This window comes from Mesoplodon mirus (genome assembly GCF_964341445.2).
Source record: "Mesoplodon mirus genome assembly, chromosome: 20".
NCBI classification, from domain to species: Eukaryota; Metazoa; Chordata; class Mammalia; order Artiodactyla; family Ziphiidae; genus Mesoplodon; species Mesoplodon mirus.
In genome coordinates this window covers 6,635,449-6,658,352 of record NC_138996.1, presented here as the reverse complement: position 1 = coordinate 6,658,352, position 22,904 = coordinate 6,635,449, and the positions used below count along the sequence as shown (strand labels likewise).

The following is a 22,904-nucleotide window of genomic DNA, read 5'->3' as shown; positions in this document are numbered from 1 at the left end:
GCCATTAGCATTTGAATTGTCTTTGGCTCTCGGCGGTCACAGAAGGTTTTATGGAAAGCGCAAATCTTACGAAGGAAATTAAGAGAGAGAGCTTGCTGAATGGACAAAACCACAAAAGCAGTGTTCAGATGCTTCTCTGCAGAGAGTAGCCACTGAGCTTGGATTTGGTAAAATCCCATCTCAATTTTCTGATAGTGGGATAAGCTCACACAGTTATACTGCTATGAATCTATTCATACTGTCGGAGAATCTCTGAGCAAGGAAGCTGAGCGTACAGCTCTTGAAATTTTTAAGAATTGATCTGAGAATGAATCCACAGAGACTACGACACAACCTTTAATAACGGGGCTTCCCTGGTGGCACAGTGGTTAAGAATCTGCCTGCCAATGCAAGGGACACGGGTTCGAGCCCTGGTCCGAGAAGATCCCACATGCCACGGAGCAACTAACCCCGTGCACTACAGCTACTAAGCCTGTGCTCTAGAGCCTGCAAGCCACAACTACTGAGCCTATGTGCCACAACTACTGAAGCCTGTGTGCCTAGAGCCCATGCTCTGCAACAAGAGGAGCCACTGCAGTGAGAAGCCCGCGCACCGCAACAAAGAGCAGCCCCCGCTCGGTGCAACTAGAGAAAGCCCGCGCGCAGCAACGAAGACCCAATGCAGCCAAAAATAAATTAATTAAATAAATAAATTTTTTAAAAAGGGAACAACTGTGAAAATGATTTTAAAAAAAAAGGGGGCTTCCCTGGTGGCGCAGTGGTTGAGAGTCCGCCTGCTGATGCAGGGGACACGGGTTCGTGCCCCAGTCCGGGAAGATCCCACATGCCACGGACCAGCTGGGCCCCTGAGCCATGGCCGCTGAGCCTGCGCGTCGGGAGCCTGTGCTCCGCAACGGGAGAGGCCACAACAGTGAGAGGCCCGTGTACCACCAAAAAAAAAAAAAAAAAAGACCTTTAATAACGTGACCAAGGGCCATAACTGTCCCCAAAGCACATCGCATTCTCAGGCTCCCTCTGTCCTTCCTAATGAAAGTATACCCTGGAAGGGCCACGTAGTGAAAAGTAGCAAGGATTTAGGAAAGTGAATCAATGCCATAGTTAGTGGCCACCTGCCCCCAAGACTGCTCTTTTCACTGTCACATTGCTTCCCACAGACTTGCGTTCTGCAGCCCATCTCATTTTTAACGTGCCCGATCTGGAGCTATGTTCATGCTTGCACAGTAGTTACTTTGTGGCATGAATTATATTAATTAAAACATTCATGGTTTTTTGTTGTTTCTTCCTCCCTTTTTACTATCTGGTAATGAACATTATTGTCAGAGCAAAAGTGTAAAACCTCCATATTGTTATTATTTACTTGTTTAATGTCAGCAGCAGGTTCCCTCCCATGTTAATATTGATGAGGCTGCTACTCTGACCCACAGAGCTTAGAATCTTAGGTGAGTGTTGAAGTATTTTTCCAAGGGTAAATGTGATCCTGGTGCATTACATATAAGTCACATGCAAGAGTCCTAAGGCAAAGGAATTCACATATAAATGACCGTTGACAGACTCTTATCTTTTTAGTGGATGCTTTTGTTAGAAGGTAAATTTAGAGGCGGCCCCTCATGTCAGAATATCTAGTCACTAACAACTGAAGAACCACCACACTCCACACTCCAAAAGTCCAGTTTTTCACTTTTTTTTTAAAGCTCTAAGTGAGTAATAAAATTTGGTCTTCATGTACTACTACATAAGAGACACGCAGAAAATATGTCTCTGTTTTAGGAACCTCAAAAGTATGATATAAACTACTTTTCCTTCTCTGTAGAGAGAGAGCCCCAGTCTTAAGTACGCAGCCTCAGCACACTCTGCAGGGTTTGCGCAGGTGGCGTCTTGACAGCCATGGTCTGGATGTGGGGGGCATAGACATGTCTTTGCTGAGTGGTGCCACTTAGGGTCAGACCTTAGCATTTTTGTAGAAAACATGGGAATGGGGAACACTGGAGGTGAAAGAGCATTCCCTAGAGGCTACTGACGGAGGGGCTCATCAGGCATCTACCTCTGCATCTATATCCGTGGTTTTATTTTTCTAGAATTTGCCACTTTGAGAGTTCAAAATATGTCTTCTATTAGATATGAGAAATTTATTTTCTCATTTGTTCCTTCTTTCCATTTATACACTCATCAAATGTTTACTTAGTGTGTACTCTGTGTTCTCTGTGCTGGCGATATATTAACAAGCAAAAGCCAAGTCCTTGCCCCCATGTGATTGCATTCTAGGATTGGCAGGGGGAAGATAGACAAGATTGTTTCATAAGCAAACTCTAAGGCTCATGGTGAGAATGCTAAGGAGAAAAATAATGCAGTGACCAGCATGAAGAGCAGGTTTGGCAATTTTAGGTCTGGATGACCAGGGAAGGCCTCTGCATAAAGGAGACATTTGAGTGAAGACTGAAAGGGGTGACGGAGGCCAGGGAATATGCCCTGTGGGCTCCTGGGGCCATGCTTCTTGGGCAGAGAGAGCAGCAGGTACTAGAGCCAGGAGTGTGTTGGCTATGTTCAAGGACAGCCAGGAGGCAGGGTGACTGGCACACAGCATGCCCGGGGGGAGCAGTAAGACACCAGACTGGGGGGCGGGGGGTGGCCCTGATGACGGTTTCCTAGGCCAGTGTAAGGATTTGGGGGTTGGAAGGATTTTTAAGGATGAGAAGCCATTGGAGCATTTTGAGCAGATGACACACTCTTACAGTTTAGCCCATGACTCTCTTTCTAGAAGAGTATGCATGGGGGGCGGAGAGGGAGCAGGGGGACCGGAGAGGCAGCTATCGCAGTTATCCAGGCACAAGGTGATGCTGCTTGGTCTAGACTGGAAGTGGTGGCAGCAGAGAGAAATGGTGTGCTTCTGAATTTATTCTGAAGATAGAGGGACAGATGGATGTGGGATATGGGAGAAAGAAGAATCAAGGAGCAAAGTTTTTAGTGTCAGATTTCCTTCCTCAGGATTTTAGAAGTACCTCCACGCTGCTCCCTAGTAAATACTAGTATACTAACTAAGCATTACCCAGATCCAGAAACTGCTGTAGGACAACTTGTTGGCTAACTCTTACAATCTTGATAACCTACGTGTTGTAGGCTTATAGGGGAGGACCAAGAGAACTGTACTCTAGCACCCATGGCGAGCAAGCAACTGGTGTAAAACTATTAATGGAAATAATAAAATAGTCAATGGATTTAATACTTATTATGTGACCACAGTATGGCTTAGAGTGGAATAACATCCATCAATAATTTGTTGAATATTCAGAGAAAACCCAACAAAACTATGTTACACCAAAGCTTATTAATTAAGCATATCTTTTGCTAAATAAAATTATGACAGGAAGTGCATGTACAGCTCAGTTGAGATGCTGTTTTTTACTGAAGTACAGTTGATGTTGCATTAGTTTTGGTGTACAGCAATGTAATTCAGTTATAAATATATATTCTCTTTCATATTCTTTTCCATTATGGTTTACTATAGGATATTGAATATAGTTCCCTGTGCTATGCAGTAGGTCCTTGTTGTTTATCTATTTTATATATAGTAGTTATATGTAATATTTGCTAATCCCAAACTCCTAATGTATCCCCTCCCCCTTTCCCCTATGGTAACCATAAGTTTGTTCTGTGTCTTGTCAGTCTGCTTCTGTTTTGTAAATAAATTCATTTGTATCATATGTTAGATCCCACATATAAATAATATCATATGATGGCACTATTTCATTCTTTTGTATGGCTGAACAATACTGCAGCATGTGTGTGTGTGTGTGTACCCCACCTCTTCTTTATCCATTCTGTTGATGGACACTTAGGTTGCTTCCATGTCCTGGCTATTGTAAATAGAGCTGCAGTGAACATTGTGGTACCTGTCTCTTTTTGAATTATGGTTTTCTCTGGGTATTTGCCCGGTAGTGGGATTGCTGGGTCATATGGTAATTCTATTTTTAGTTTTTTAAGGAACTGTCATACTGTTTTCTATAGTGGTTGCACCAATTTACATTCTCACCAACAGTGTAGGAGGGTTCCCTTTTCTCCACACCCTGTCTAGCATTTATTATTTGTAGACTTTTTGGTGATGGCTATTCTGACCAGTGTGAGGTGGTACCTCATTGTAGTTTTAATTTGCATTTCTCTAATAATTAGCGATGTTGGGCATCTTTTCATGTGCCTCTTGGCCATCTGTCTGTCTTCTTTGGAGATATTTAGGTCTTCTGCCCATTTTTTGATTGAGTTGTTTGGGTTTTTTTGTTATTGAGTTTTATGAACTGTTTGTCTGTTTTGGAAATTAAGCCCTTGTCAGTCAGTTGGGATGTTGTTTTTGTGAGTGGGTCCAAGCTGAGTGTTGACCATTTTATTAGTCTGCAAATAATAGAAAACTTGACTAAGTTTTTAAACAGTCTAAACATTCTTTATCTCACCTAAGAAAACTCGAAGTAGATGGTCACTGGCTGCTTGAGAGTTGCCACCAAAGATGTATGATCTTCCTAAATTTCTGATTTGCTATCCTTAGCACACTGGCTTTTTTGTTTTCATGCTTATCGTTTCATGGTTTCAAAGTGCCTGCCGTAGCTCCGAACATTTCATCTCCCAACTTTTATCAGAGCACCAAAAACTGCTTCCATGGAAGTACCCTAGTCGGCTCTCCTTACATGTCACTGTCCAGGTCTAGGTCACAGGGCTGCAGCGTTGACTGGCAAGGGGATGAGGGTTATCCCGTCTGTGTTAGACCACGATTCCTGTCCTGGGATTAGGCTAGACCATGACACCCTCAGTGAAAAGCACAACTCCGTCAGCTGCAAGAGGAGGCTGCTAGGGAAGCAGCCAACAGTGTTTGCTGCTCTGCCCTCTACCAGCTTCTTTGGCTGAGATTGACCATTGGAACATGACCCTCAGGTTTTCAGTCTCTGAACTGGCACATCAGGTTAAAAAGTGATTGAGAAGTACACTTCCTGCCGCTGCTCTGCTTTTCCCTGAACACCAGCTCTAACCTAAAAAAAATTTCAGGATTGGTCTTAGAACAAAGAGTCATGTCTTCTCTGAAAGGAAAAAAGGAAATAAACCCTCCCAAAGATGCCACATGGTTGCATTGTTAGGAAGAAGTCTGACTTCCCACCCCAGAGGGGAGAAGCCAGGAGAGGTTTGGAGAAGAGTTTTGAGGGCAGTTCTAACCCTTCACACCTCGGGCTGCATTCAGGGCTGCCTGTCTTTGCTCAGAGGCAAGCTTTTTTTGGCCCCAAAGCCTCTGGATAGAGGTTTCAAATTTGGTGAGTCTGTAATCCCAGAAGAATGTAGATCACAGTCCTTCCAGTAGTCCTGAAGAGTCCTGAGATTAAAGATAAGTTTTCCTAAAATATTTTAAAGAGGAATTTGGCTTGGCCACAGAGAGTGGTAGAAAGCAAAGCTGTATTACTGGGTTTAGTAGCCTGTGTCCCTGTAAGCCCTTTTAACTCAGAAATAGAGCACAGCCATTGGAAGTTCCTAAACAAACCCACATTGTTTTTTTCCTTATTTCTCTCAACATCTGAGCAGTCCTGGTTGCTGGCCCCCTTTCACCCTTTGCTTTGCTTTGTCTTTTCTTCTCATCTGATGATTCATGTACTGCCACTCCTCTGTGCTCTGCCTTTTGTTTGTTGATTGACACACTGATGTAATTTATGGGGGCAACCGCTTTGCAGCTGGAGCTGTCAAATGAGTGGATGAAATTGCTTTTCTTTATGCATTTTTTTGGTGAATTTTCCCAATAATGTCAGTTTCTTCAAAAGCTAGTAGAAAATGGCCCAGTCACCTTTTCTTCTTTTGTCCTCTTTCAAGTCATCTAAAAAAATTGTCCTTCATATCCCTTTTATTGTATAAATGCCCTAGTTTTGTGAAATAGTATGCCTCACATTGATTTTCTGAATGTATTTTTAAACTGTCTTTAGATAATTTTACTAAACCATATTCATCTAAAATACAGTTCTTTCCTGCATTTTGTTCTTGCCACCAGGGCAGTTTAGAGACAGATTAAGTCTCTAAATTCCTAGAGTGAATATGACTTTGGATTTCACTGATGCATAGACTACTGTGTAATACTGATGACATATTTTTATTAGCATATGCCCTTATTAAACCCTTATGTATTGATAGCTTTCTGAGAAAAGATTAATATTTTATTTCTTTGTTACTTCTTTACTAAAATTGGAATGTGTATCAATTAGTGATGCTTTCATCTGCAATTAACAGTACCTGAGGCACATGAAAAGGTGCTCAGCATCGCTAATCATCAGGGAAATGCAAATCGAAACCACAATGAGATATCACCTCACGTCTGTCAGAATGGCCATCATCAAAAAGAACACAAATAACAAATGTTGGCGAGACTGTGGAGAAAAGGGAATCTCCCCCCGCTACAGTGTTGGTGGGATTGTAAATTGGTGCAGCCAGCAGGGAGGGATAAATTAGGAGTTTGGGTTTAACAGATACACACTACTATATATAAAATAGATAAACAAGGACCTACTGTATAATAGCACAGGGAACTATATCCAATATCTTGCAATAACCTATAAAAGAATATATATATTCTTTTTCAGATTTATATAAAACTGAATCACTTTGCTGTACACCTGAAACTAACACAACATTGTAAGTCAAGTCTACTTCAGTTAAAAATAAAATTGGTGCAGCCACTGTGGAAAACAGTATGGCAGTCCCTCACAAAACTAAAAACAGAACTACCATGTGATCAGCGATTCCCCTTCTGTGTATATATCCAAAGAAAATGAAGACACTAATTCAAAAAGATAATGCACCCAATATTCATAGCAGTATTATTTACAATTGCCAAGATATGGAAGCAGCATAAGGGTCCACCAACAGATGAGTGGATAAAGAAGATGTGGTATATATACAATTGAATACCACTCAGTCATAAAAAAGAATGAAATCTTGCCATTTGTGACAACACGAATGGACCTAGAGGGTGTTACGCTTCGTGAAATAAGTCAGAGAAAGACAAATACCATATGATTTCACTTATACATGTAATCTATTAAAAACAAAACAGATGAACAAACATAAGAACAAAAATAGAGTCATAGATACAGAGAACAAACAGGTGGTTGCCAGAGGGGAGAGGGGTAGGGTGAGGAGAGAAATAGGTGAGGGAGATTCAGAGACACAAACTCCCAGTTGCAAAATAAATGAGTCAAGGGTATGGGGAACATAGCCAGTAACTATGTGATATCTTTGAGTGGTGACAGTTGGTAACTAGACTTATCATGGTGATCATTTTGAAATGTATAGAAATGTTGAATCACTGTGTTGTGTAATAGGAACTAACAGAGTGTTGTAGGTCAATTATACATCAAAAAGAAACAAACGAATAAACAGACGCATAGAAAACGAGAACAGATTTCTGGCTGCCAGTTGGGAGGGGGAAATTGGATGAAGGCAGTGAAAAGGTACAAACGGCCAGTTATAAGATAAATAATAAATAATACTAATGAAACACAGGATAAATCTAATTAGCACTGCTGTATGTTATGTATGAAAGTCATTAAGAAAGTAAATCCTGAGTTCTCATCACAAGGAAAAAAAATTGTTTTCGATTTCTTTAGTTTTCTATCTGTATGAAATGATGGATGTTCACTAAACTTTTTGTGATCATTCTTTCTTGATGTATATAAATCAAATCACTGTGCTGTATACCTTAAACTTATACAGTGCTGTGTGTCAATTATATCTCAAAAGAAACTAGAAGGAAAAAATGTGGCGGAAAAAACCATTACCTGATTAACAGTGGCTTAACCCCAAAGGGTATTTATTATTCATACTTAGCAAGACAGTCAGAGGTAGTAAGGACTTCGAGAGTTGGATCCAACTCAGTGTGTCACCAAGAACCCGGGCTCTTCTGTCTTTCCATTTCCCCTCAGGCCTAGCATGCTGTCCTTTTGCCTTCACACCTGCTGCCGCATGTCACAGGGTTACAGCTTTAGGAATCACATCCATGTCAAGGAAGGGATAAGAGTGAGGGGCTGGCACCAGTGGCTTCTCCTCTCAAGCCTGCCCCTTTCATCAGAAAGCAAAATCGCTTTCGCAGAAGTCCCCCAGGAGAGTTCTCCTTATAGCTCAGTGGCCAAAATACCACACAGCCCATCTTAGCTGCAGGAGTGTCTGGGAAAGTAAGTATTTGGTTTTATCAACAGTGGGAAAGACATAGGAGAAGAGGGGGGTTGAAAATGGCTTTTGATTGGCCAAACCTACAGAGTCTCTCTGAGTTGTCATCCTAAAATACACATTCCTGCATATATTTTCATACCCAGGAAGGAAATGCAGCTTAAGAGTATGGGTTCCAGAGTCCAAATCCCAACTTCACTTCTTTACTGTCTTGGACTTATCTCTGCCTCTATTTCCTTTACTGTAAAACAGGGATAATAACGTACCAATTGTATATGATTCCTGTGTTAATGCCCTCAAGTTAGCCTGTGGGCACCCCATAATGTAATCATCGTCAACCAAAGCTTGGCACCTCAACATGGCTACTGACCAAACCCAGAGCAAGCTTAATGACTAGCAGCTTTTCCCTACTTTTGAACAAAACAACTTGAAGTGTAGTTTCAAGTAGATTCAGCTTCATAATTATTAACTTAAAACAGACATATAAAATCTCAATTTGACCAGAAAAATCCCTAAAAGACTTAGAGTTATAAAAGACTTTGCTGCCTTTGTTGGGACAATTTATAACTGAGCTGTTCTTTTGCTTAGAAAGAAAATACTTTAGGCCTTCTACAGATCCTTCATGTGTTGAAGCAGTATGATGAGAGACTTATTTTGACTAGAATCTATCAAATCGGGAATCTGAGATCCTTCTATAATTTGCACTGTGTACACAATAGCTCTATATAGTGACTCAGATACAAACTTAAGAAAAGAAAAGCAGCACCAGTAAAAGTTAGAGAAAAAAATCTCTGCAGTGTTCTTCTCAATTATTCTTAGAAAAAGATACCCAGAGACAAGAAAATCAAAGAGCCGTTTAAAACATAGTAGACACTCAGTGAACAGTTGATGAAAAAAATTGTGTAGAATAAAGAACAGCATCAGGGAATAATTTAAAGTTTTGCAAGAAACCATAGTACTCTGAGAAGTTGGTAATCCTAGCAGAAAAGCCATAGCAGGAAACCCAGAGCAGCTTCTAGGAAGTGTTAGTGGTCCTGTAAGGGACAGGAGTACAGGTTCACCACCAACTGCTTCCTCAAGTTGGGAGTAAAGAACCGCACCCCAGCCAGGTTCAGGGGAGGCCTTGGCCACGGCCTTGTGGGGCGGCCCCAGTGCCTGCAGGCCTGAGCCTGAGAGCCGTCTGGTCCCCAAAACCAGAGGCCGCAGCTCTTCCAACTCACACTTGCTTGTGCTGAGTGTTCAGGAAGCAGGCTTCCTCCGTCTCATAGCCATTCCTGCAGAATGCAGAACAGAGGAGAACTCCCATTCTATCTTTATGTCTTACCGAATCGATGAAACCATCAGTCAGCCTCCTGAGCTGCCAGCCCCGCCCTTCGGGAAGTGAGCTCGCTGGCGCCTTGCGCTGTGTGCCTGTGACAGTGTACTGACCCCTCTTCTCTGACTCCCTGCAGAAAGCCCGCTATGAGATGTATGTCCGCCTTCTGAAAGAGGGGGGCCTGGAGCTGCTGAGTAGCAGCGGTGGAGGGGGCGCCGCGGGCCTGAAGAAGTCGCACTCCAGCCCCTCGCTGAACCCAGATGCATCTCCAGTCACCGCCAAGGTCAAGAGAAACGTGTCGGAGAGGAAAAACCACCGACCTGAAACTCCAAGCATTAAGCAAAAAGTCACTTAGAATCCATCTGCGGCCAGGAAGTGCTGGTCATGGAGCAAAATAGTTTTTCAAGATCTTTCTGGTGAATCCGTGAATATATTTAAAACAAAGTCTGTGACTAAATGGTGCATTAGTAACCTTTCCTATTGTATATTTTTGTTAGTTTCTGTACAGATTGTCTCTTTGCTCTTGATTTCTTTGCTTTGATGATTTCCGCTACCTGATAACTAATGCACCTTTTGTGAGGGGAGGGGATCATGATTTCAGAATGGATTATGCATCGCTTCTCCCTCAGGGTTCCCTCATTTGCACTCTGCTCAGTTGTTTTGTGTGTTCTCAAATCAGCTGTTACACTTTTTTTTTTAAAGGTTAAAGATTTAATCCATTGTGAAACACTTAACTGGACAAACTTTGTAGTTTAGAAAATTCTAGCCAGAGTTAATATAAGCCTTTTCACGTGAAATCTTGCCCAGTCACAGAGGTAGAATCCAGCCCTCGCGCTCGCAGAAGTTCAGTTAAGATTTACAGTCGCGGGAGGTGCCACTCCCCTGTGAGGCCTCACTCATCTGAGTGCTTAGTGTTGAGTCCGGCCCTGCTGGTGGGGGTAGATGGGGGCAAGGACCTCAGGACTGGGGAATTTAAGAAGCATGTTAGCTCGCTTGAAGTGTAGATTCCATTTCAGCCAAGCAAGGAAGGAGGAAGTGGCGTCTTTTGAAAGCTGAGGCAAGGTGGCCCCAAGTTCATTTTGTTTTCTAAAGGATAGTGGCAACAGTGGACTCTTGGGGGCTGCGAGCTGTGTGTTTGATCTGCCGGAAGTTGTTACCTCACTCCCACAGGGTCTAGACAAGGAATCCAGAGCCATCTGTGGTGGATACCCTGCCATCCGGGAATTAGGTTCTTTTATATATATAGGCATGGTGTTGTCTCCTGGTTGTAAGAATTTGGGGTCTTCCTAACAAAATAATATCAAAATGGAGCCCCTTTCCTTCTTTCCTTAATAAAGCAAAATAAGGAAGGAAAAAGTTGTTTTTCCCTATAGTTGTTTGGCAATAGAATGTTGATTCTTTACAATAAATCTGAAAGGAATAAAATCTGAAGGAATTATGGCTGGAAAACTGACGAATCTCCTGGTGACAAACACAGAGTCCCTTAGTCTGTTCTTGTCTCTGTCTCTGTGAAGCCGCTTCACCCCGCTGCACTGAACTGCCCCCTGAAATAAATCCTTGATTCTAAATCATTTCTTTATATCTGCTCAGAGCAGTCATAAGCTTATTCCAGGGACAGTCCCTTTGAAATTCAGGGTGATAAACAGAACATTCTCTTACTGAGGAGGAGAAAGGAGTGAAAATTGAGCCCACTGTGAGTTAGAACTTTCTGATTTTGGAACCTGAAAACTTTGTGATCCTTAAACCTAGAATCTCCACAAGTTCAGAGCGAATGGAATCACTTCGAATGTTCTTTTCTCTCCCACAGAGGTTTGCTCTTTTCTACTCGGTTTACTAGTTAAGGTGCTGTGTGACCAGAGGCTCAGGGACTCTGCGTGGGCAGCATGGCTCCGGGGAATTAGAGAAAACCTGCTCCTGAACCATGGTACTTTCTAGTGGTATTTTGTTCTGATGCACCAGCATTTCTGCAGGACTATTTATTAACATGCACTTCCTTCAGCTGTAGAAATGCCCATATTTGCTGGTGCCCAGAAAAGAGAAAACCCTCCCTAAGGTTGTAGCTGCTTGCTTTGTGGTGTTTTTACCACACATTTGAAAAACTCCCTCTAACCCTCTATCTTGTTTATTAGGTAAAGGCAGTGACTAAATTTGTTTCAAGACCTAGAAACAAACAGGGTAGTTACCAACATGGCCCATGTACCTGATTCTTTCTTTGTAGCTTCTGACTGAATCCAAGGTTTCTACAAGGGAACAGTCTTTCTTCCTAGAATCTGAATCATCAGTGTGTGTGCTTTCTGCCTAGATCTTTATCCTAAGCAGAGGGGAGAGAGGTACCTAGACCATATCATCTCTGAGCTTCAATAACTAAAGAAGAATCAACATCCCTGACTGGCTTGAATGTGTGTGCTCCCAGTATGTGTGTGTCTGTGTATGTCGAATGTCTCCGTGTGTGTCACTTAGAGTCTGTACCAGACATGGAATGGTACCTTGCTGCCGTGTTTAGACACTCGAGCAGCTCTGAAATGCCCAGTCAGCATCAGCACCACGACGGCGTTGTGCTCACTGTGTGACCCACTAATGTTATCTCCAAGAACTTCTAGATATGCTAATAGAGAGACAGATGAGAAGGGCACTTTTGAAGCTGTGGTATATACTGTGTTCCCATAGTTTATCTTGAAAAACAGCTGCAAAGCTTATCTTGTGAGCCACGATCCCAGACTGCCATTGTTAGGGGATGGGCTGAGAACACCTCCCCCTGAGGCCTCTGGACTGTCTGGTGCCAGTGCCCCTCGCAGGCCAAGAGCTTATCCTGTAGGAGACAAGGCCCCTCCTGTGACAGGATCCTGAGAGCCTTGCCCATAGCCAACCAGGGTCTCCTCTGTGATCATTTCTTTCCCGTGGTGTCTAGTCAGGAGACATGACTGAAGCTCTTCCGCTTCACAGGTCCTCCATGCCTGCCACCCAGTTCACGGTACAGGGGAGCCCCCTCCCCTTCTGAAGGTACTGCCCCCCATCCCTCACCCATCCCTCAGTACCAGGAGCCTTGCGATCTCTCTCCATCTAATAAGTTATTATTCCTCTTCTCAGAAATACACCTAATATTAATTTTTAGTATAGAAAGTCTTGAGAGTCATCAAGATACCTTGGTGACGGTCTTGTTGCCGATTTGTCCATAGAAGCAGCCGTGTGCGGAACCGAAGTGTCTCAGGGTGTGTTCCCCCACCTCACATGTTGACATTTACAGGGAGGGGTCAGGAATTCCTTGTTAGCAATCAAAACCTAACTACTAGCCTCCAAGAGTCCTTATCTTATTGCCAGCCATAGACATTATTTGAAGTATGCTTTTTACAGATATCATTTGCTGACTCTTAGTAATGCCTGATTAAACCAAGCAGCACTTCTGCACATTTTAGTTACCTCGTGTGGAGAGTCATCTGGGGGACTGCAGTCCTGGACCATGTGAACCTTTTCTGTTGCTCGTGTGTAAAGAGGAAGGAGAGCGCCTGTGCAGGACCGTCTTTGCTTCTCCGGCTGTGATCCTCATTCCAAAGATGAGTGTTTCCTGGTCAGAAGTGACGTGAGGGGGTTAATTCTGGGAGAGAAAACTTGGCCTGCGCTCCAAGGCCAATCTAGGGTTGGTCTCTTGTGTTCGCGTTTCACCCTGTGGCCAAAGCACAGAACCCCTGAGGCTGCAGAGGGGTTTACACACCCAGCAGGGAAGGAGCCTCCTGCCAGCCCTGGCCTGTTGTCCTTCCAGCACAGAAAGAGCCGGGGAAGACATTCTTAGGTAGGGCAGGGCTTGCTTTGGCCTTGAGCTGCACCTCTTCTCTGCCTTTATCCCTAATCATAGACAATTGAAAGAAAGTGGACCTTAAAGAAGTTTCTCTGTTGTCTTACGTTGACCACTTTCTTGGGTTTAGTTAGTGGTCACTGGAATTTGATTCTTTGGCATTTTTCCTTGTAGTCACCCGTTAAGCTTTTTTAAGGCCAAGTTCACAGGGCGTTCTCAGCCTTGTGGTCCAAAGCTCTGTAGTGTAGCTGTTGCGGACCTGGGCCAAGGGTTCAGCAGGTGGGGAGCCACCTTCCTTAGCTGCAACAATGGACAACTGCCTGATCCCTTCACTTTTCAGTTGTCAGAATTTTTGCAATTACAAGATTAGCGCTGTTAAACAGGAATCAAAGTGGCACCCAGGAGTTGTTCACAGTAGAGCCTGGTTAATGACTAGTGTGACTTGGGCTTAACTAGCACCTGCTTTTCTCATGGAGCATCTGAGTTACTCTGACAGAAGATCAGCTTTTGTAAGGAGATGAGCCTCTGGGCCTTCCTGGTTCCAAAGCTTTCTGGCTGTCTCTTCTCCCAGGCCAGCAGTCTGCCCCGGGCAGCAGGTGTCTCCACTGGCCTTGGACATCTTATAGTACCAAGTTACCCAGAGGACTTCAGAGACCAGTAGCCCACACAGAATAACCCAACAGTGAGGAAAGGTGCTTTGTCACCGCTTCTGCTCTCTTTTCAGTGTCTCACTCTCCAAAGGGGGACCGAGGTCCAAAGCCATTGCCATTTTCCTTTTGTGCCCAGAGTACCCAAAGCCCGAGCGGGCAGCCTCTGCCTAGGACAGTGAGTGCCGTTGCCTGCAGAGAGAGTGTCTCCAGAGAGAGAGTGCCAATAAAGATGTGAATCTGCATGACCGTCTGTGGACTTGCCTGCAATGGCAAGAAAATATCGCAAGTTAAATAGTTGTAGATACAGTAGGTTTCCTTAGGTCTCTTTGGCTCATCCTTTATAATTTACGTGTGTATCTGTAGTGTTGCAGGCTTTTGGAGAATATTGATACTATGTCAGGCATCAAAGAGTATGCCTCCTGTCACCTGCCAGTGTTGTAGTTGTGGGTATTTATAGTTGTATGTATCTATATTGTATCAACGTGTAGATTGTACATCAGTATACGGTATATGTACATCAAATTTATTTTTTGTCCTTAACCAGTGTGATATGAAAAGCAAGTAAAAACCTCATAGGATTGAATATATAATGCAGTTTTTGAGAGTCTATACAGTGGTACTGTTTTATTAAACTTAAATTCAAATGATATTTTGATTAATTTTTTTAATGATAAGATTTTATGCTAGAAAATTGCGTCTGTGAGCTTTGAATCACCAGAGCAAAAATGGCTCTGAACTAACTTTGTTAAACTATTTCAGTGTACTGTGTACAATACCCGGGGTGGGGCTGTAGCTCATTATAATTTGAAATATACAGAAAGAAAGGGAAAAAAAAAAAACACAGGCAGCCTGTGCAGTCTTAGCAACTTCAGTATTAAGAGCACTTAAACATAAAGTCAAACTGACAATTTGGGGCTTATTACAAAATGTGATGCTTTAAAGCACACGTTCTTTATTGTTGTAATTAGTCCAGAAAATTAGAGCTTTCAGAAGAATTAGCTGGGTACCCAGCGTATCATTTACGTTCCTGTGTCTGTTTTACAGCAGCTTCAACCACCCTCCTAGCACCGCGTCCTCATCCTCTTCACCTTAAAGAACTATCGCCAGCCCTGCAGTAGATCAGGGCTTCCGGAGGTCTGGGACTGCCCTCCAGGCCTGCGGTTGCACAAATTCGCATCTAGACACAGGTAAAGGAATTTTAGGACAGGCTATGGACCAGCTTAAAACTTCAGTATTTTTATACTTAGGTCTCTTTTCCGGCCTCTCCCCAAAGAAGAGCCAGTGGCCTTAGTTGTCTGAGCTTACTGCCTATCTTAAAGTATATAAGTATTAGATAACTAGAGATTAAAACTTTATTAGCCAGCATGTTGGAATATTTAAAGCAAAACTGAGTGTGTGTGAGTGAGTGGTCGAGTGCAGTGTATTCGTCTACGCACACTGCCTGTCATTCCTCGTGTCCAGTTCAGAGGGTGGGAGTCGTGGGCTGGGAGGCTCAGCTTCAGCTCCAGGCTGCAGTGGTGGTGGTGGTCACACTTGGGTTTTTTTAATTAACTCTGCAGTCTCAAACCGTTTTTGCCAGTGTATCCTATTTCCTAATCTGTTTTTGACCCCGCCGTGAGTTGGCTCTGTGGCTGCGCAGCAGGGTCTCTGTTCCACAAAAGTGTGTTTCCTTCTAAGAACTATAGTGATTTGCAAAAGCATCCATTTGACTCAGAAATCACATACAAAAGGAGTAGCAAAATTTAAAAGTTTCACTTTGGGGCTTAATCATTTGAAATGTTTGGACTTTTAATATAAAGCCAAGTAACCATTTGGCATGGATAATAACGTCTCCTCTGCGGAGAGGATGCATGCTCATTGATTTTTAATGCCATTAGGACCCTTTCTTAAGCTGTAGGAACAAGAGTCAAAGTGGGCATGTGGGGAGTGTGTGAGCCGCTTGCCTTCCGCTGAGGGAGACGTGCTGTGACCTGTCCTCCGCTCTGAGAGATCTGGCGCACGTGGAGCCTCGGCAGTGTGTACATGCACTTGCACACGTGTACACAGCGAGTGTCCTAAGTGACATAAACTTGAGACCCAGAGCGCCCGAGTGTGGCGAGAGGTGTGGACCGAGGTGACAGCGGCCCGCAGGCCCCTCCCGGGCGGGCGGGAGTTGGAGCCCCGCATCTGACCTTGAGATGCTGTGCGGGGAGGCGGGTGGCTGGCAGCTGGGGGACGCTCATCTCCTGCCTGGTGGACCTTCGCTCCCCGGCGTCCCGCAGTGGCTGGCGTGGCCATCGTCCCAGTGGCGCTGCTGCTCGCTCTCTAGCTGGTTCCTTTGAGAAGGGAGTACGGGGAGCGGGGGGCACAGCCTGCCCCCCGCCAGGCTCCCCTCTGAGCTGGTGGTGGGGCTGGAAAGGGGAGGAGCCTGGCCACGATGGGTTTCCCTTCGCAGGGTGGAGGCTCAGCTTTCACCAATAGTGCTATAAAAATAAGCACCTTCTTGTCAATTCCTGAAAATGCTGGTTACTAGGGAGAATTTTGGAGTTTCCCTTACTGTTTCCCCAAGCGCCCCCCCGGGGAGCCCCAGGCACAAGCTCAGTTCAGGACCCACTGTGGGCCTGGGCTCCTGCTGGGACGCCCCCTCAGAGGCCGGCATGCACCTCTCTGCAAAGAGGGGCTCCTCCCAGCCTCCCTCCTCCTGGGCTCCTAGGAGCCCAGGGTTGGTCCATGTGCGCCTTCCCTGGCTGCAGGGATCCCGCTGTCCTCATGGGCTGACCCTGCTGAGGGTGACCGAGTCACTGCAGTGACGCTTGACAAAGGTATTAAACAATTCTCTGACTGAAGACAAGACCGTATATTTTGCCTTTGCAAGAAACAAGATGGCAGGTTGAACTGTAACCGGGGATGGATGATCTCTTTGCCTCTGCACCTGGATTTCTGGAAATGGATACGGTTTCGCTTCCACGGAAGGGTCAAGGGACGCAGCCCGCCACCGCGCGCGGCTCTCCCCAGGCCCCATGAGCCCTGCTGGGTGGAGGCCTCAGTGCCTCCCAGCATTCCTCCTCCCACCCCACCCCCACCGGCTTCGGAGCCTGTTTCTAGAGCAGAAGTTGATGCAGTGGAGAGCTGAAGCCTTGATTACTGTAGGGCAGGCAGAGGGCAGAGGTCTGTATCCTTTAATATAAAACAAGCTTTGAACTTTTCCAACCTATTAACTGGGTTATGTTTACTAGGGTTCACACTAATTGGCAGAGTGGGTCAGTCCCTCACCTTCAGAGCTTTCTCCACCAGTCACTTCAGTTTCATTGTCGTCCCGGTGCCATATGTCCCTGAAACCGTGAAAGTAATTAGTGATAAAATAGCAGCCTACTCCTCTTCAGTGGCCAGACTGTCAGCACTGGCAGACTTGGGTGAGCCCGCGGCACCGACTCCTTAGGAAACCTGTTCCCCCTCGCCCACCAGATTCGAGAAATGCTGTCTCCTAGAGAATCACGGTATTTATGGTGGTCATCTTTTGAATGGAACAGTAATTTATGTGGATATTGTTAAAGTGTTTAAAGAATATTTTGAAAATTAAGTTTACATTTTACGATCGCTTTATTTTTTATTAAAATGGTTGTATATAAATATTACCCTATCTCACCATTGTTGAAGGAAAGCTGACCGTGCAGACCAGTGAGTCACCTGATGTGTATAGAAGCTGTGATGTATAGAGTACATTTCTCTACTGTGTAAATGCTCATGAATATAACTGTTCCTGTGTTTTTATAAGTTGGGGATAATTTGTTGTTTTACAACAACAAAATTTATTGCATTTAAATGGTTTTTATGTAATAGAAATTATGCAAAATAGTGAAGGATTTAAAATATGTATATGATATATGTAAATGTACAAACTTTAGAAAGAAATAAATCCAACAAATTTCAGTCATTTTGGGGAATGTTCTTATTTGCTTATTTATTAAACAGCTAGTTTGAACCCCAACTAATTAACAACTAACACAACACAGTACATACACCCCCTCGCATAAAAAGCCAACCGCAAGCCCCACAGTGAGAGTTGGCTGGGGAGGTGAGAAAGTCACAGTGTCAACCCTGCCTTCCTCCCCTGGGCTCTGTGAACGCGTGTGTGCGAAGCCTGCTGCTGCCTTCATCAGGGGCTCTGAGGGGGAAGGATGAAGCTTTTGGAAGTAATTTCAGGTATCTACACGCATCCCACTCCAGCCTTCCCACCAACGCAGAGGGGCCGAGGGGTGATTGTTGCCCTAACGTGCAATGCTCACCCCTGCTCTGTGGAGCCTCGTGTGTGCATGTGGGTTCTCTTAACCTAACTTGATGCCCAAAATAACATCTGTTAACTTGGAAAATGAGAAAAATAAAATCCCACCCCAATCACTTAACTTCTGCATATTGGAGTTATTGGAGACCAAAACCCTGAGGAGTGACTCTCACAGGGATGGATGGCTGGGGGGCAGGAGAGGGCCTGGCCTGCCACCAAAATCCCTCAAATGTGAATCCCTTTATACAAATACTGAATCGTGTGGCACACATGGAAGTAATATGTCATATGTCAGTTACACCTCGATTTTAAAAATCCCTCAAATGTGAATCCCCTTATACAAATACTGAATCATGTCACACACATGGAAGTAATATGTCATATGTCAGTTATACCTCGATTTTAGAAATTCAACAACAAAACAAGCCATGAATCCTCACTGCCCAGTTGTCTGTCCTCTGGAGCCAGGAGTCTTCTGTATCTTGTCATATTGTTTGTTGCACAGTTAATAATATTAGAACGAAAGGAACCAAAGAGATCATTTTTGAAAGATGAACATGCATAAGAGGAAACTAAAACACAGAGAAAATTAATATACTGTAATGAAAAAAGCAAGTCTAAAAACTTCTTGTCTCTAGACTAAGTCCTTTGCATACACTGTGGGATTTTCCGGTGAGACTGCTGAGTCACTGTCAGCTTTTATTGAGAGGCTGTCAGCAGCAGGAAATACCTCTCTCCTGTTAGAGAAGAGTGTGAATTCTGGATGCACAGTGAGCTTGACTTTAACTCTGGTCGTGGCTTTAGCTTGAGTGATAAGGAAGCAGCGGTTCCTGGAAGCCAACGTGGTTCCCCAAGAACAAACCATTTCAGACACATTCATTTCGAATTTTGTAAGATTAGGTAGATGAGAAAAATGCAGTAGGCAGACTATCTGAGCCATATCATCAAAGAATTTAACGGGGTCGGGCTTCCCTGGTGGCACAGTGGTTGAGAGTCCGCCTGCCGATGCAGGGGACACGGGTTCGTGCCCCAGTCCGGGAAGATCCCTCCCACATGCCGCAGAGCGGCTGGACCCGTGAGCCATGGCCGCTGAGCCTGCGCGTCCGGAGACTGTGCTCAGCAACGGGAGAGGCCACAGCAGTGAGAGGCCCGCGTACCGCAACAACAACAACAAAAAAAAGAATTTAACAGGGTCTTTAATGAACTATGTCTGGGCAAAATGGAGAAGTCTGATCTGGACATTAGTACAGCTGGTGAGAGTGTCACCACTTGAACGGTGCTAATTAAAGGCACACGTCCACCTGGGCGATCCTGCTGTGAAGCTTGCCTCTTTGGCCCCATCTATTGAACATTTTAATTAATAACTTGACTAAAGCTACAAAAAGCGAGTTTATTAAAAATGTGTATGTCATAAAGCTGGGAGAGAATGATTATACTGCATGACAGAATCAGGATTCGAAAAAAATCTCATCAAGCAGGGAAATGGTGCCAATTAACAATGTAAACTGTAAGAGTGAAGATCTTACACTTCAGTTATTAAAAGAACAATGATCAAGGCCAAGGTAGGCCCTGGTGTTGCCTAGTGTAGCAAACACCTGGAAAAGAAAGGCTGCGGCCTCCATGCCAGCGAGCTGGGCGCCAGTGCCCAGGGTCCCGGGCAGCCTGTGCCGGGACACAGTGCAGTTCCTAAGACGCTGCCCTCCATCAGGGAGACGGCGCCTGCGGAACTTGCCCCGAATCGTGGTTATGCGAACACAGCAGAGGGAGTAAAAGCAGCAGCCAGGATGGCAGAAATATGAACAGTGACGTGCGAGGACACGCATGCGCTGGGGGCGGCCAGCCCATGACAGACCAGGGATGTTCAAACGAGTCGCGTGTAGGAGGGAAAGGAGAGCCGAGCTGCAGCAACCTGAGGGGTGAGTAGGATTGGTTAGTGGAACCTACGAGGAGAAACACAACAGTGAACCCAAGAGAGGGCTGTCCACTCAAAGCTGCCATGACAGACAGGTCCTCCGCCCACAGGCGAGTTGGGACGTGGGCTGGCGCCGGGGCAGGGGCTGGGGGCGGGCACCGAGGACCCAGAGAAACTTGCTGCGGAGGTTGGGTTGTAGGAAACACGGTAAGGGACGCCGTTACTCCGAATACCCGGCGCTCAGGTGCGCGGCACTCGCCTGACCCCTCCGCGAGCACCGACGTCCCCCACTTCCAGGGGAGGAAAGCCTGCATCAGGCCCCATGTCTTCAGCTCCTCCGCGGCATTTTAACGCCTCAGCAGCGTCCACCTCCACCTGCAGGAGGAACTGGCAGCAAACGGCCCGCGCTGGATCCAAACGCCCGGTCCCGCCGGGCACGTCTGACCGAACCGGTCTGGGGCGCGGCTGAGGCCCCGGGCTCACGCTCGCCCGACTGTGCCGCGCAGCCTTCTTGAGAACCGCCGCCCGCCGGCCCGGCCGCGCGTCCTTGGCCCCGCGTGGACGCGCCCAGCCTCGGACCCTCCAGACCCGGGGAGGCGGAGGCGTGGGCATCTTCCCCGCGCCCGGGGCTTGGCGCGCGCTGCGGCCTGGGAAGCCCTGCGGCCGGCCCGGAGGCTGAGCCCACGGGTGACGCTGTGCGCAAAGCTGGGACCTGAGGACCGCTGCTCTGGTCACTCGCGAGGCCACGGGCAGCCGTCCGTCTGCTGAGACGCTGGGCTCAGTGCAGTGCTGCCCTGTGCACGCACCTCTCCCTGTCCCCACCGAGAAGGGAGGCCGGGCCACCACCCCCGCGTAGGGAAATGTGCGCTGGCGGCGCCGCGGTGGCGGCGGCCAGGGGGCCCCTCGTACGTGCACGTGAACCCGGAGCCCCGCTCACAGTTCTCTGCGCCCGCGGCCTCGCTCCCCTGAGGCCCCCAGGCCCAGCCTGAGGCCCGCGGCCCGGCCTGACCCACGCTCCCTCTGTCAGTCCCCTTTCCCACCCTCGCTGTCAGGACACCCTGCCCCTCCTGCCCCGACTAGAGGTACTTCGACCTCAGCTATGACGGCATTCCGGCCGTGCCACCAACATCCCTGAGAGGCGTTTGTGGCCTGGAAGAGTGCGTCCGGGGGAATCTTCCCCGCAGCCCGCCAGGGTTGCGACTGCCGGATCGAATACAGGATGCCCAATTATATTTGAATCGCAGATAAATAACAATACTTTCTGAGTGTAAGAATGTCCCATGCAGTATCTGGGACACACTTAAGCTGTAAAAAGTATTCATTGTTTACCTGAAATTCAAATAGAACTGCGCATCCTATATTTTATCCGACAGCCCTACCTGGGGGGTCCCTCTGGGTAGCATTTCCTCATGGAATTTACCCTTTCTTGGCCCAAAAGAGGATCTTGCCAATATCTTTGAGTTAATCAGACCCGTGGAAGCTCATTCACACTGACCAAGCTCACGAGGGATGGGAAGTGTAAAGCCAAGTGCCAGCGTGGCCTGGAACGCTGCTGTTGTGGAGACAGACTCTTTCTGCTCAGGCAGATCTGCAGTGGAGTCAGATTATAATTTGTGTTGCACTTAGCCCCTCAGGGGCAGAAAGCTGTACCTTGCTCAGCTGCGTGCCAGGTGCTGGCCATGTACCTGGCGGCCCAAGCAGCTGTTTAATAAATAAATACACGTCTGATGGACTCAGAGAGGCAGCGGGTGCCATTAGGTGTTCTCGGCCGAGCCCTCTGGCCGAGGTCATTTGCAGCACTTCTCCCCACTGAGGGGCCATCTCGCCAGCAAAACCACAGGGAACCACAGGGTCTGGGGTGGATGCTACCCTGGGCAGTGCTCAATGTACATGGCCTCACAAGACCTCTGTTCTTAAATGGTTAAGAACAGGGATTCTGGAGTCCAGAGGAGCTGCCTTTAACTCCCTACTCTGCCACTTACTGGCTGTGTGACCTTGAGAAAGTTATCTAACCTCTCTGTTCCTGTTTCCACAATTTAAGAATGTGAAGAATAATATAATACCCAATTCATAGGCTTTTTATGAGGCTTAAATGGAACAATACATATAAAATACCCAGCACATCACTTGGCCCTTAGCAAGCCCTGTAATAATAATAATAGATAATATTAACTAACATTACCTTACCTACAGTATTAATTCCATTAATGATAATTGCCAGCTTGTTCATCCTGCTTCTGACCCAGGAAGAATTATGTTTTAGCATATATCTCAGCTCATCCACTATGTGCTGATTTTGTAATGTAACTCTTAGAACAATTTTGGAGAAGGCTGCTTTGACAACCTCCAGCCTGCATGTAGAGGTCAACATATATCATTTAGCACTTATGCTGTCTACTTGTGTTATGGTCTCAGTCCTCTAGGAAAGTGGCTACTGATGTGGTAGCCACTAATCACACGTGGCAATTTAAATTCAAGTTAAATGCAATTAGAAATTCTCTTTCTTAGTTGCATGACATACATGTCTCAACATTTCCATCATCTATTGGACAGCACTGCTCTAGATTCATATTAAGTTGAGATTTTCCACACATTCACATAGCACATGATATCACATCAATGAAAACTCATTTACGGATCAAGACTCAGGCACACCAACCACCCAGACATGATTCATTCGTCCAACAAGTATTTCTTCTGCCAGTAATACCAACAAACAATACAACCAACATTACTTGCACCTGTACGTACAAGACACAATACTGCCAAACAGCTTCAGAGGAAAATTCCAGTAAAAA

The 22,904-nt window shown here is 45.8% G+C and overlaps 1 protein-coding gene across 8 annotated transcripts in view; it reads left to right on the top strand.

The window, feature by feature from the left end:
* The window catches only part of PSD3 (pleckstrin and Sec7 domain containing 3), a gene marked incomplete at its 3' end in the record, with an annotated part of 575,664 nt that extends 557,822 nt beyond the window's left edge, over positions 1 to 17,842 (top strand). For 6 of the 8 annotated variants that reach the window (XM_082608413.1, XM_082608414.1, XM_082608419.1 and 3 more), the window contains one exon: positions 9,630 to 13,044. In XM_082608413.1, coding sequence (XP_082464539.1) covers positions 9,630 to 9,848 — 219 coding nt within the window. Of the gene's footprint in view, positions 1 to 2,262; positions 2,502 to 9,629 lie in introns of those variants that run through there. The other 2 variants (XM_082608415.1, XM_082608416.1) reach the window with 2 other exon arrangements.
* Positions 17,843 to 22,904: the final 5,062 nt, after the last annotated feature.